The following is a 13695-nucleotide window of genomic DNA, read 5'->3' on the forward strand; positions in this document are numbered from 1 at the left end:
GATTGGTCCAGCGGCGGAGCGTGCCGCTCTGGACGCTCCCACACAAGCCAATCAGGACGGCGAGAGACGGAATTGGCCGCTGCGCCTCCTTCCGAGGCATGCTGGGAGCCTGGAGGACTAGCGAGGAGGAGTTGAGAGAACGGAGCGGACGCCATGGCGACCAACATCGAGCAGATTTTTAGGTCTTTCGTGGTCAGTAAATTCCGGGAAATTCAACAGGAGCTTTCCAGGTAAACGCTTCCCAGACTCTTGTGCCCCCAAAGGATCGATAGGGCCCCGTGTAGCTTTCCATGGTACCTTTCTTCGGAGACGCCGTCGTTCCTCGCCTCAGGCCCCGCTACGGCCCCGCCTGGGCCCGGGATCCATTTTCCGGGCCCTCCCTCCCCCCCCATCCGCTCCCTCCCTTTCCAGCGAGGAACTTGGCCTTTTCTGAGGTAACCCGGGACTCCCTCTTCTAGAACCGAGCTAAGATGCTCTCTTCTTTCCCGTTTGGTCGTCTCTTTCCTTTTAGCTACTCGTAGGCCTGGCTGTCCACCGGGGACGGGCCTAGTTCCTTCCCCGGCTCCTCCTCCGCCGCCGCGTTTCCCCTCCCCCTCTCCGCCTCCGCGGATTTCGCCGGCCGGTGCCTGTGACCGGAAAGGGTCTCTAACGGCCGTTTCTTGAGTAATCTTAAATCCGCTTTATTATTGCACGCTTCAGACCATTTGGGGGGTCGGGATCCTTTAATTAGATTATTTGGGCCCTGGTGTCCTGTGGCTTCCACCGGGCAGCATTCTAATAATGGATTAGAAATTGAACGGAAAGCAGGTCAAATTAATGTTAGCTACTTTGACGAAATGTTCGAGGTGAGAATGGAAGGGGATTTCTGAATTACTAGTAATTTCTCAATTTGGCAAATGGATAGTAGACATTGTATTTAGGCCTCCCCCCCCCCTTTTTTTTGCTACTCCTGCCCCAATTGACATATAAGACCAATACGCTACTTTTGCCGTTGTTCTTAGATTTTTGCGTAGTTTAGCCTTAGTTCCATAAAATTTGAACGGGAATAGATTTCCAAAGAAATAAGCTCTATACGGAGAAAGGAAAATGGTGTTGGTCATGTTGTTTCGAGGTTGTCTTTTAAATTTTTGTTTTATATAAAGTAAATATTTGGTCCAGGTTCAGTGTTTTTGCTAGTAATATTTCAAAAGTTCAGAGTAAGAGCAATACGTGAACTTAAAAACGCAATTGTAAATTAAGCGCTGAAATTAACATAGGGTTATTGGGGCAATGGTATATAGTATCACTAAAATCACTAATTTTGCAGGGTATATTAAGTAGGAAATATATCCGCTCGCTCATTTCATTGCTGTTAAAATTTTGTTAGTGATTTTAGGTGATGAGAAAAGACCGGAGGTATAGGAATATAATTTTCCTGAAAACTTTTAATAGTTTTAAGCAATGATTGTGTTTGCTTATTGTAATGTTTCACTTTTATGTTTTATAAAAACTAGTTTTTGTATTTGAAAACCAGTGTTTTATTGTAAGACTTTTAGAAAAAAATAAATGAAAAAATTGAAAAACAACCACATAATGATGTTCTTTATGTTCTTTCATTTTTTTCGCTTGTGTGTACTGATGCACATACATATTTTGTGAAGTGTGATCTTGTTTTGTGTGGTTTTTTCACCTAATGTGAACAAGTTTGTCTTTTTCACATTTTCAGTTGTCTTTTTGGACCATTTTTATGGTTTCATAGAATAATATTGTAGGAATGTATTGTTGGATATTTAGATGGCTTGAAATTTTCATCCCTTTTCAATAACTGAGATAAATTCTGATAGCTTTAAGATGATGTTTTCTTACACACTTTTAAAAGTTGTACTTCTCCAAGTTTTAATCCGTGCCCTAATAATGTGATTGTGTATGTAAGTGGTTAGAAAAAGTGTAAAAGGGCTTCAGAAACAAAGTCTAAAAAAGAATATGAGACTTATATTTGGGGAATATTCAGCTTCTCAAATAATATGTAATACATTATTAGTGTAAAAACAAAATTTGGCTTATTTGTCATTTCAGTAAGTTATAGTTACTGTATTTTCCTATGTTTTTACATATCAATTTGGGTAAGGAGGCTGACGTTTAAATAGTTAAGATAGCTAATATATATAGATGGTGGTTAAGAGTATGAGCTCTGGTTTTGAATACCAGCTTCACCTCATAATAGCTCCATGAATTTTAGTCAAGTTTCTTTTCTTTGTGCCGTTTCTCTCATTTGTAAAATCAGAGTAATTGTGCTAATTATAGAGTTATCATTAAATGAGTTAAATACCCATGATTCTAGTTAATAGTAAATGTCAATTTTTATGTGACTTGTGTTTGAAAAACAAGTGTTCCCAAATAACAATTAACTACTGAATTTTTTTCTTTTTTGAACATTCATACTTTTATCAGGTAGTGGAGTGTAATCTGTTTTGTTAGCTAATTTTAATTAAATTGAATGTTCAAATTATTTTTTAAAACGATTTTATTAACTTACAAAAATTGCGTAAGTAACTAGGTAAATGACATGCCTTTCGTGTTAAGGTTTTCCTGACCCTGGGAATTGAAAACACATTAAACCATCTATATTGATTTACTGTTAACCATAAATAAAACATTTGTTTTCTATGAGTTTTTTTTTTTGAATACCAGGAAATACTAGGATTCTTGATCAATGGGTAAAATTTATATAAATGTATTTTTCTTTTTAAACTTTATGGTATTTCAGTAACTTTGATCAGGGGCTACAATTTATCTTTTTTACTCAATGTGTCTGTGGTATAACTGTTCCTTGATACTGTTGATGGTGGTTGTGATCCATGCACAGGTGTGGTTTTATTGTGATTGTAGCCTCTGTCATGTTAGAATGGTATATTGTACCATGTATGTTAGGTGGTATATTCTTTGGATTTGTGATTGTGATCTTAATAATTTTTCTTCCCTGAGATAGATAATGCAAGTAACCCAAATCTAAATCAGTGTAGACTTCTGGAAATATTTTATTATTTTTTAAAAAGGAGCTTAGAAAGCTGTTTCAAAGATTTTTTTTTTTTCTAAAATTACATGGTTCTGAAAATTAAGTAATTGTGTAAAAATGAAACTGTACTAACTTCTAGTAGATAGGGTGAAAGAAGCACTGTTGGTGGGGAGTATCACCTGAAAGAAAATACAAAAATGGTGAAATGCGTGAACGGTGTAAGATTATTTCAATCGAGTTAGAAATATTAATTCAGTGTATGGTGTGGTAAAAGTATTAATGAATTTTGGTAACTTTTCTTGTCAAGTGGAAGGAGTGAAGGCCAGCTCAATGGTGAAACAAATACACCTAATGAAGGAAACCAGGCAGGTGATGCAGCTGCCTCTGCCAGGAGCCTCCCAAATGAAGAAATAGTTCAGAAGATAGAGGAAGTACTTTCTGGGGTCTTAGATACAGAACTACGATATAAGCCAGGTAAGTTGGAGATAATTAGCTTTCTCAAAAACTTAAAAATTCTTAAGTAGTTGACAATATTATTTCTTTATGTTGTTTAAAAATGTTCACTTGAAAAAAGTTCACTTGGTCTAAAACTGTAGTAAGTTTGAATTTATTTACTGAAAACTATTCAAAGTCTCTGAAAATACAGTTATATTTAAACATGAGCATTGATACTTGGTTGCTTTGTTGGTGGAATATAACTTTATTTGATTTAGTTTTGTAGTGCCTCTTTACCAGGATTTTGAATTCAGGTTTTCATGGAAAAATTGTTTAAATGTCCATTTTGGAAGGTATAGGAGCCTGAATCAAATTTGTAATGATTTTAAAACCCTAGGAGGTTTTATCCTAAAGCCCAAGTTTAGAGATTGCCTTGTTTTTGCATCTACCTTCTTACAAGTGCAGTGAATACAGAGGTATCATCGCTTTGATAATGTGTTTTGGGAATTAATTAAATAATTGATGCTTAGAAATGAAAGCTTTATGATCAACCACAGAAATAACTAGCTTTGTTCAGTTTTGGAATTGAGGGGGTGGTATGGGTTTTTTTTATTTTCATTATTTTTGATATAGCATATGGTAAAAAACAACAACAACCCAGCTTTGACTCCTGCTATCCTTAGATTCATGGCTGTAGCAGTTTTTTCTTGAAGTATAACTTAGCTAATTGTATTAGATATGTAAATAACAAGTAGTATAAAGTAGTTTTTCTTTGAAATGGATCTTGTCTCGTATTCATTTTTTCCATAGTCTTAGTGGCCTGGATTTCTGATCAGCTGTTCTGGGACCACTAGAATTTAAGTTGGTATTGGCATTAGAGTAAATTAATCTAGTTGTAAAGAAGAAAACTGTTTTCTCTTCAGATACGCGGTGTTTTTAGGTTAAATGTAAAGGGGTATAAGAATTTCTTTCCTGGGCAGCCCCGGTGGCGCAGTGGTTTAGCGCCGCCTGCAGCCCGGGGTGTGATCCTGGAGACCCGGGATCGAGTCTCCCACATCGGGCTCCGTGCATGGAGCCTGCTTCTCCCTCTGCCTGTGTCTCTGCCTCTCTCTCTGCCTGTGTCTCTCTCGCTCTCTCTGAATAAATAAATAAGTAAGTAAATAAATAAATAAATAAATCTTTAAAAAAATGAATTTCTTTCCTGAAGGGACTTATTTTTTGAGAGGAAACATTAAGATTATTTTAGTAATTTTAAAAGAGCGTTGAAGGAAAAGGTGTTTTTATTAGAAGGTAACATGGGAATTTTAGTGAGATAAAATTCAAGTTTTGTGTTGGCATTTTATATTAGTTGTTCAGCCCTTTCTTTGTATGCTATATAAAAGCAATCACTAGTATTTGAAGGCTTATTATATGGCAGGCATTGTTCAACATACTTTGTATGTTTTAACTCCCTTTGTCCTGTAACTTTAGGAGACAGTGTCATAATTTTGCCAAGTCCATTCACCTAGTGAGTGTTAATTGATACAGGATCCAAAAGCAGACTGTCTGTTCCTGAGCCAGTGGCGTGTTGCTTTGGGTTATTAAATAGTCCTAAAAATTATTTAACATGTGCATTTTTACAGGAATTTTAACAGTTGGTAATATGAAGTTTTCTTAAGTGTAGTTTGAAAGTAGCTTGCTATAAACTTGTAAGGTGGAGAAAATAGTTGTAAATAAGTTTGGTAAACACTTTTTTTGTTTTTTAAAGGATTTTATTTATTCATGAGAGAGGCAGAGACATAGGCAGAGGGAGAAGGGAGCCTGATGTGGGACTCGATCCTGGATCCCGGGATCAAGCCCTGAGCCAAAGGCAGATGCTCAACCACTGAGCCACAGAGGCGTCCCATAGTAAACACATTTTAGTGTGACTCTCAAGTTTTTGTGATAAACTGAGAATTTGTTTTTAACCCAGATTTTATTTTTTAAAGATTTTATTTATTTATTCATGAGAGACACACAGAGGCAGAGAGAGAAGCAGGCTCCCTGCAGGAAGCCTGATGTGGGACTTGATCCCAGGACTCCAGGGTCATGCCCTGAGCCAAAGGCAGACGCTCAACTGCTGAGCCACCCAGGCTTCTCTTAACCCAGACTTTAGTTGTAGAAAGAAATATTGGGAAAGTTTCAGTCTTTAGGTAATTGGTTCATAGTAAAAAGTTTAGTTGGTAACTTTATTTAATGAGAAGCATAATACTGTGGTATTTTAACATGGAATGTAAATCTTGTTTAAGTTTACTCTGGGGAATGTTTGACAAATTAAAATTAACTTTCTTTAATTTCAGACCTGAAGGAGGCCTCCAGAAAAAGTAGATGTGTGTCTGTACAAACAGATCCTACTGATGAAATTCCCACCAAAAAGTCAAAGAAGCATAAAAAGCACAAAAATAAAAAGAAGAAAAAGAAGAAAGAAAAGGAAAAAAAGTATAAAAGACAGCCAGAAGAATCTGAGTCAAAGGTGAAATCACATCATGATGGGAACATAGATTTAGAATCAGATTCCTTTTTGAAGTTTGATTCTGAACCTTCAGTGATGGCACTGGAGCATCCTGTAAGAGCTTTTGGCCTTTCTGAGACCAGTGAATCTCCTGCAGTTGTGTTAGAGCCTCCTGTGGTGTCCATGGAGGTATCAGAGCCACACACCTTAGAAACTCTGAAGCCAGCTACAAAAACTGCAGAACTGTCAGTTGCATCAACATCAGTAATTTCAGTGCAGTCAGAGCAGTCTGTGGCACTCACGCTGGAACCATCCATGACAAAGATTCTGGATTCTTTTACAACGGCACCAGTGCCTACTACAACAGTAGTGCTAAAGTCACCTGAGCCAGTTGTAACAATGTCAATGGAGTATCAGATGAAGCCTGTGCTGAAATCTTTGGAGACTATACCTCCAGAGCAGTCACAGATCATATTAGAACCTCCAGTAGCAAAAGGGCTAGAGTCATCGGAAACCCTTGTGGTATCGCCTGAGATACCTACTGAGGTACATCCCGAGCCAAGCACATCAACAACAATGGATTTTCCAGAGTCGTCTGCAACTGAAGGGCTCCCATTGCCAGAGCAGCCTATAGAAGTACCATCGGAGATTGCAGATTCATCCATGACAAGACCACAGGAGTTGCTGGAGCTGCCCAAGAGCACGGCGTTGGAGCTGCCGGAGTCGTCGGTGGCCTCAGTGATGGAGTTGCCGGGGCCACCTGCGACCTCCAAGCCGGAGTTGCAGGGGCCCCCTGTGACTCCAGTGCTGGAGTTACCCGGGCCCTCTGCTACCCCATTGCCAGAGTTGCCAGGCCCCCTTTCTACCCCAGTGCCTGAGTTGCTAGGGCCCCCTGCGACAGCAGTGCCTGAGTTGCCGGGGCCCTCAGCGACATCAGTGCCACAGTTGTCGCAGGAATTGCCAGGGCTTCCAGCACCGTCCGTGGGGTTGGAGCCACCACAGGAGGTACCAGAGCCACCTGTGATGGCACAGGAGTTGCCAGGGCTGCCTGCGGTGACAGCAGCAGTAGAGTTGCCAGGGCAGCCTGCGGTAACAGTAGCAATGGAGTTGACCGAACAACCTGTGACGACGTCAGAGTTGGAGCAGCCTGTGGGGATGACAACGGTGGAACATCCTGTGCCGCCTGAGGTGACAACGGCAACAGGGTTGCTGGGGCAGCCTGAGGCAGCAATGGTGCTGGAGTTGCCAGGACAGCCAGTGGCAACAACAGCGCTGGAGTTGCCAGGGCAGCCTTCGGTGACTGGGGTGCCAGAGTTGCCAGGGCTGCCTTCGGCAACTAGGGCACTGGAGTTGTCAGGGCAGCCTGTGGCAACTGGGGCACTGGAGTTGCCTGGGCAGCTCATGGCAACTGGGGCACTGGAGTTCTCGGGGCAGTCTGGGGCAGCTGGAGCACTGGAGCTTTTGGGGCAGCCTCTGGCAACAGGGGTGCTGGAGTTGCCAGGGCAGCCTGGGGCACCAGAGTTGCCTGGGCAGCCTGTGGCAACTGTGGCGCTGGAGATCTCTGTTCAGTCTGTGGTGACAACGGAGCTGTCAACGATGACCGTGTCGCAGTCCCTGGAGGTGCCCTCGACGACAGCGCTGGAGTCCTATAATACGGTAGCACAGGAGCTGCCTACTACATTAGTGGGGGAGACTTCTGTAACAGTAGGAGTGGATCCCTTGATGGCCCAGGAATCCCATATGTTAGCTTCTAACACCATGGAGACCCATATGTTAGCGTCCAACACCATGGATTCCCAAATGCTAGCGTCCAACACCATGGATTCCCAGATGCTAGCGTCCAACACTATGGATTCCCAGATGTTAGCCTCTAGCACCATGGACTCCCAGATGTTAGCAACTAGCTCCATGGACTCCCAGATGTTAGCAACTAGCTCCATGGACTCCCAGATGTTAGCAACCAGCTCCATGGACTCCCAGATGTTAGCAACCAGCTCCATGGACTCCCAGATGTTAGCAACCAGTTCCATGGACTCTCAGATGTTAGCAACCAGCTCCATGGACTCCCAGATGTTAGCAACCAGCTCCATGGACTCCCAGATGTTAGCAACCAGCACCATGGATTCCCAGATGTTAGCAACCAGCACTATGGACTCCCAGATGTTAGCTACTAGCTCTATGGATTCTCAGATGTTAGCATCAGGCACTATGGACTCTCAGATGTTAGCCTCCGGCACCATGGATGCTCAGATGTTGGCATCAGGTACCATGGATGCCCAGATGTTAGCATCTAGTACCCAAGATTCTGCTATGTTGGGTTCAAAATCTCCTGATCCCTACAGGTTAGCTCAGGATCCTTACAGGTTAGCTCAGGATCCCTATAGGTTAGGTCATGACCCTTACAGATTAGGTCATGATGCCTACAGATTAGGGCAAGATCCCTATAGATTAGGCCATGATCCCTACAGACTAACTCCTGATCCCTATAGGATGTCACCTAGACCCTATAGGATAGCACCCAGGTCCTATAGAATAGCCCCCAGGCCATATAGGTTAGCACCAAGACCCCTGATGTTGGCATCTAGACGTTCTATGATGATGTCCTATGCTGCAGAACGTTCCATGATGTCATCTTACGAACGCTCCATGATGTCCTATGAGCGGTCTATGATGTCCCCTATGGCTGAGCGCTCTATGATGTCAGCCTATGAGCGCTCTATGATGTCAGCCTATGAGCGCTCTATGATGTCCCCTATGGCTGAGCGTTCTATGATGTCAGCTTACGAACGCTCTATGATGTCAGCTTACGAGCGCTCCATGATGTCCCCAATGGCTGACCGATCTATGATGTCCATGGGTGCCGACCGGTCTATGATGTCGTCCTACTCTGCTGCTGACCGGTCTATGATGTCATCGTACTCTGCAGCTGACCGATCTATGATGTCATCTTACACTGCTGATCGTTCAATGATGTCTATGGCAGCTGATTCTTACACCGATTCTTATACTGATACATACACGGAGGCATATATGGTGCCACCTTTGCCTCCTGAAGAGCCTCCAACAATGCCACCATTACCACCTGAGGAGCCACCAATGACACCACCATTGCCTCCTGAGGAACCACCAGAGGGTCCAGCATTACCTACTGAGCAGTCAGCATTAACCGCTGAAAATACTTGGCCTACTGAGGTGCCAGCATTACCTCCTGAAGAGTCTGTGTCGCTGTCTGAACCTTCTGTGAGTCAAAGTGAGATGTCCGAGCCTTCAGCATTGCCTGCTAATTATTCAGTGTCAGCATCAGATCCTTCAGTGTTAGCATCAGAGGCTGCTGTGACTGTTCCAGAACCACCGTTAGAGCCAGAGTCTTCGATTACAGCAACACCTGTAGAGTCTGCCGTAGTAGCAGAAGAACATCAAATTGTTCCAGAGAGAGCAGTGACTTACATGGTATCTGAAACTCCCATAATGTCAGCTGAACCAACTGTATTAACATCAGAGCCTTCAGTTATGTCTGAGACAGCAGAAACTTTTGATTCCATGAAAGCTTCAGGACATGTTGCCTCAGAGGTATCTCTCTCTCTCCTGGAGCCAGCTGCAGCTAATCCGGAGCCATCACAGAACACTCTAGAGCTACCAGCCATGACTGTTTCAGAGCTACCAGCTGTGGCTGTCCCACAGCCACCAACTGGGACTGTTCCAGAGCCCCCAACTGTGGCTGTATTGGAGACCCCAGCTGTGGCTATCCCAGATCCAACAGCTGTGGCTGTCTCTGACCCAGTAGCTGTGGCTGTTCCAGATCCACCTGTTGAGGCTGTCCCAGAGACCCTGGCCTTGGCTGAATCAGAGCATGTTACCATTCCTGTGCCAGTTTCTGCCCTGGAGCCTACTGTGCCTGTACTGGAACCAGTAGTGTCAGTCCCTCAACCTAATACAGTTGTATCAGAACCATCTGTTTCTGTCCAAGAATCCACTGTGATAATTTCAGAGCCTGCTGTCACTGTCTCAGAACAGACCCAAGTAATACCAGATGAGATGGTTTTAGAGTCTACACCAATGATACTGGAGCCGACTGTTATAAAAGGAGTGAATATATTACCTGGGGATCAAAATCTTGCTCCAGAGATTGGCATACAGGAGATTCCCATGCATTCAGATGAAGAGCCACATGCTGAAGGACACCTGAAGAATGACCCTTATGAAAGTGAAAATGGTACAAATATAGAACTTAATGTAAATAATCACTTAGTTGCTAAAGAGATGGAACATAATACAGTGTCTGCTGCCAGCACTGGTGCTGTTGATGAAATTGGTGAAGGGAATATTTTGTCCATCAGTGAGACTAAACAATGCACAGTATTGGATACCTGCTCTAGTGTTAGTGAAGCTGATGGAGGAACTCTATCTTCTGCTGGTCCCCTTGCTCTTGAACCTGATGCAATGGGAACTAGTAAGGGTATTGAATTTGCCACAGAATCTGCTCTCAGTTCAGTTAATAAATATGATGTTGAAGTATCCTTAACTACTCAAGATACTGAACATGACATGATAATTTCCACTAGTCCTAGTGGTGGTAGTGAAGCTGACATAGAGGGACCTTTGCCTGCTAAGGACATTCATCTTGATTTACCATCAAATAACTTTATGAGTAAGGATGCAGAAGGACCATTGCCTATAAAAGAGTGTGATCAGACATTGGCAGTTGCTCTCAGTCCTAAAGAAAGTAGTGGAGAAGATAAAGAAGCAACTCTCCCTACTAAAGAGATACTGTCGGATTCAGGATTTTCTGCTAATATTGATGATATTAATGAAGCAGATTTAGTGAGACCATTACTTCCTAAGGATATGGAACGTCTTACAAGCCTTAGAGCTGGTATTGAAGGACCTTTACTTGCAAGTGAGGTTGAACGTGACAAATCTACTGCCAGTCCGGTTGTAATCAGTATACCAGAAAGAGCTTCAGAGTCTTCCTCAGAGGAAAAAGATGATTATGAAATTTTTGTAAAAGTTAAGGACACACATGAGAAAAGCAAGAAAAACAAGAACCGGGACAAAGGTGAGAAAGAGAAGAAAAGAGACTCTTCTTTAAGATCTCGAAGTAAGCGTTCCAAGTCTTCTGAACACAAATCACGCAAGCGTACCAGCGAATCTCGTTCTAGGGCAAGGAAGAGATCATCTAAGTCCAAGTCTCATCGTTCTCAAACACGTTCAAGGTCCCGTTCAAGACGCAGGAGGAGGAGCAGCAGATCAAGGTCAAAGTCCAGAGGAAGGCGCTCTGTATCAAAAGAGAAGCGTAAAAGATCTCCAAAGCACAGGTCGAAGTCCAGGGAAAGAAAAAGAAAAAGATCAAGTTCTAGGGATAACCGGAAAACAGTTAGAGCTCGCAGTCGCACCCCAAGTCGTCGGAGTCGGAGTCACACTCCCAGTCGCCGAAGAAGATCTAGATCTGTGGGGAGGAGGAGCTTTAGTATTTCCCCGAGTCGCCGGAGCCGCACCCCGAGCCGCCGGAGCCGAACCCCGAGCCGCCGGAGCCGAACCCCGAGTCGCCGGAGCCGCACCCCGAGCCGCCGAAGCCGCACCCCGAGCCGCCGAAGCCGCACCCCGAGCCGTCGGAGAAGATCAAGGTCTGTGGTAAGGAGACGAAGCTTTAGTATCTCACCAGTAAGATTAAGGAGATCACGAACACCCTTGAGAAGAAGGTTCAGCAGATCTCCCATCCGTCGTAAACGATCCAGGTCTTCTGAAAGAGGCAGATCACCTAAACGTCTGACAGATTTGAGTAAGTCATTTAAAAATTTAATGGCATTGTAATAGAGAATGACTTAATTTTTTTCTGATCTTTGAGTCAAATGGAATATTTGGAATCTTTCGGGTTTATTGGTTTAGGAGAAGAATTTTTGTCTTTTAGTTTCTTTATAGTAGACTCTTGGGCAACATGGGTTTGAACTGGGTATATCCACTTACACGTGGGTATTTTTTTTTTTTTGATAAGGTAGTACTGTAAATGCATTTTCTTAATGTTTTTATAAATAACGATTTTTTTTTTTTTTTTAGCACACAGCATGTAATACATATATAGAATATGTGTTAATTTGCTGTTCATGTTGTCAGTAAAGCTTCCAGGTCAAAAGTAGATATCAGTAGTTAAGTTTTTGGGTAGTCAAAGGTTATATGCAGTTTTCAACTACACAGAGGTGTCAGTGCCTTTAACCCATGTTGTTCAGGGTCCACTCTAATTAGATTAGCTTGTGTTTAGAAAACATGTAGGGATAAGTACATTTATAATTAAAGCTAAAAAGACCTTTTGGGAGTGTATTAGAACCGAGGTGTTTTCATACTTGAATGTTTTAGTTTGCTTCAACTATCTTCCATAACTAAAGATGGAAAGTACGAGTCTAGTTAACAACAAGACTGGTATGTGCTCACATTGTTTTATTGTATGTATTCCAACATAGGTCCTTGCAAATAAGCCTCAAATTAGTGTCTCTTTTTAATACTTACATGTTTGAAAATGGCAGCACAGGGCTGTTAAATCTTTGCGAAGATATAGTATAATGGGTAAATTTATTAAAATGATTTTAGTATTTTAATAATCTGCCTTTAAAAGTAAAGTGTTCTAGTTTCTTTTGATTTAAGAAATACGTAGGGATGATTAAAACCTGATGGATAGTGCATGACTATCTGCAGTAGTAATGGATAATTTATCATTATCTTAGAAGATTGTACATTTCTAGGTCAGGGTTGTCTAAAGAAGAAGACCCTAACAAGAACAGTAAGGGAAAATGCATTCAGTTTAACAGAAGTTGAGTTCTTTTTTAATTCATAGAATTAGATATTTGAAGTGGTTGCAAGTTGGTAGAGGAGACCTGGATAAAATATGTGTTTTTCTCTTTTACCAAATCGTAACCTGCAAAATAAAGTAGAATGTGATGATTACTGTAAGTACTGGTATAGGTAAGGTGCTTTGGAGCACATTGGAAGAGAAGTGTTACGTTCTAACTTAAGGCTTATTAGAAGAAGAGGTGGTACTTGAACTTGGGCTTAAAGAGTGATTTAAAACGTCAGAGATTAGAAGGAAAGTAATTCTGAAGGCATCATAATTTTGGAAAATAAAGAGGGCTCTGCCAGGAGTGTGTGTGTGTGTGTGTGTGTGTGTGTGTGTGTGTGTGTGTATGTTAGGGTGGTTGTTACATAATTTAGCTAATTTTGTATAGTATTTAAAAGGGAAGCTGAGTGTTGATTTCATAGGGGTCATTTGTGTGAAAACTGATCAAATTAGGAGTGATTTGATCACAGTTACATGTTAGGACAGAATATTGCTGCCTTTAATTTTGTTAACCATATAAGATTTTTGGATAATACAGAATGTGTTTAGCCTGTAGGAAATCTGCTTATATTTTTCCTCTTCCAGATAAGGCTCAATTACTTGAAATAGCCAAAGCTAATGCAGCTGCCATGTGTGCTAAGGCTGGTGTTCCTTTACCGCCAAACCTAAAGCCTGCACCTCCACCCACAATAGAAGAGAAAGTTGCTAAAAAATCAGGAGGAGCTACTATAGAAGAACTAACTGAGGTAAGCTAGACAGAATTTGTTTACATTCTTAAATGGATTATTTCAGTGATGTTGACTCTGGAGCGTGCCAAAACCCGAATTGTGGGCTGAACTGATAATGGCTGGCACCGAGTGGCCAAAACCCGAAATACAGATGTGGCAGCGGCAGAAGCTCTGTTTAGCAGGCCATTATCCGGGATGGCTAAGCTCCGCTAGCTAAAAGTTACTTCCCATTACTTTTGCT

The 13695-nt window shown here is 42.1% G+C and overlaps 1 protein-coding gene across 5 annotated transcripts in view; it reads left to right on the forward strand.

Annotated features, from left to right (window-relative positions):
- The first annotated feature begins 96 nt into the window (after positions 1 to 96).
- Positions 97 to 13695, forward strand: part of SON (SON DNA and RNA binding protein) — a 32476-nt gene continuing 18877 nt past the window's right edge. For 4 of the 5 annotated variants that reach the window (XM_055313710.1, XM_055313711.1, XM_055313712.1 and 1 more), the window contains exons 1-4: positions 97 to 230; positions 3303 to 3469; positions 5749 to 11679; positions 13312 to 13472. In XM_055313710.1, the coding sequence (XP_055169685.1) occupies positions 154 to 230; positions 3303 to 3469; positions 5749 to 11679; positions 13312 to 13472 (6336 nt within the window). In that variant the 5' untranslated portion in view covers positions 97 to 153. The remainder of the gene's footprint in view (positions 231 to 3302; positions 3470 to 5748; positions 11680 to 13311; positions 13473 to 13695) is intronic. The other variant, XM_055313708.1, reaches the window with a different exon arrangement.

Source organism: Nyctereutes procyonoides, unplaced genomic scaffold (assembly GCF_905146905.1).
Source record: "Nyctereutes procyonoides isolate TBG_1078 unplaced genomic scaffold, NYPRO_anot_genome, whole genome shotgun sequence".
NCBI lineage: Eukaryota > Metazoa > Chordata > Mammalia > Carnivora > Canidae > Nyctereutes > Nyctereutes procyonoides.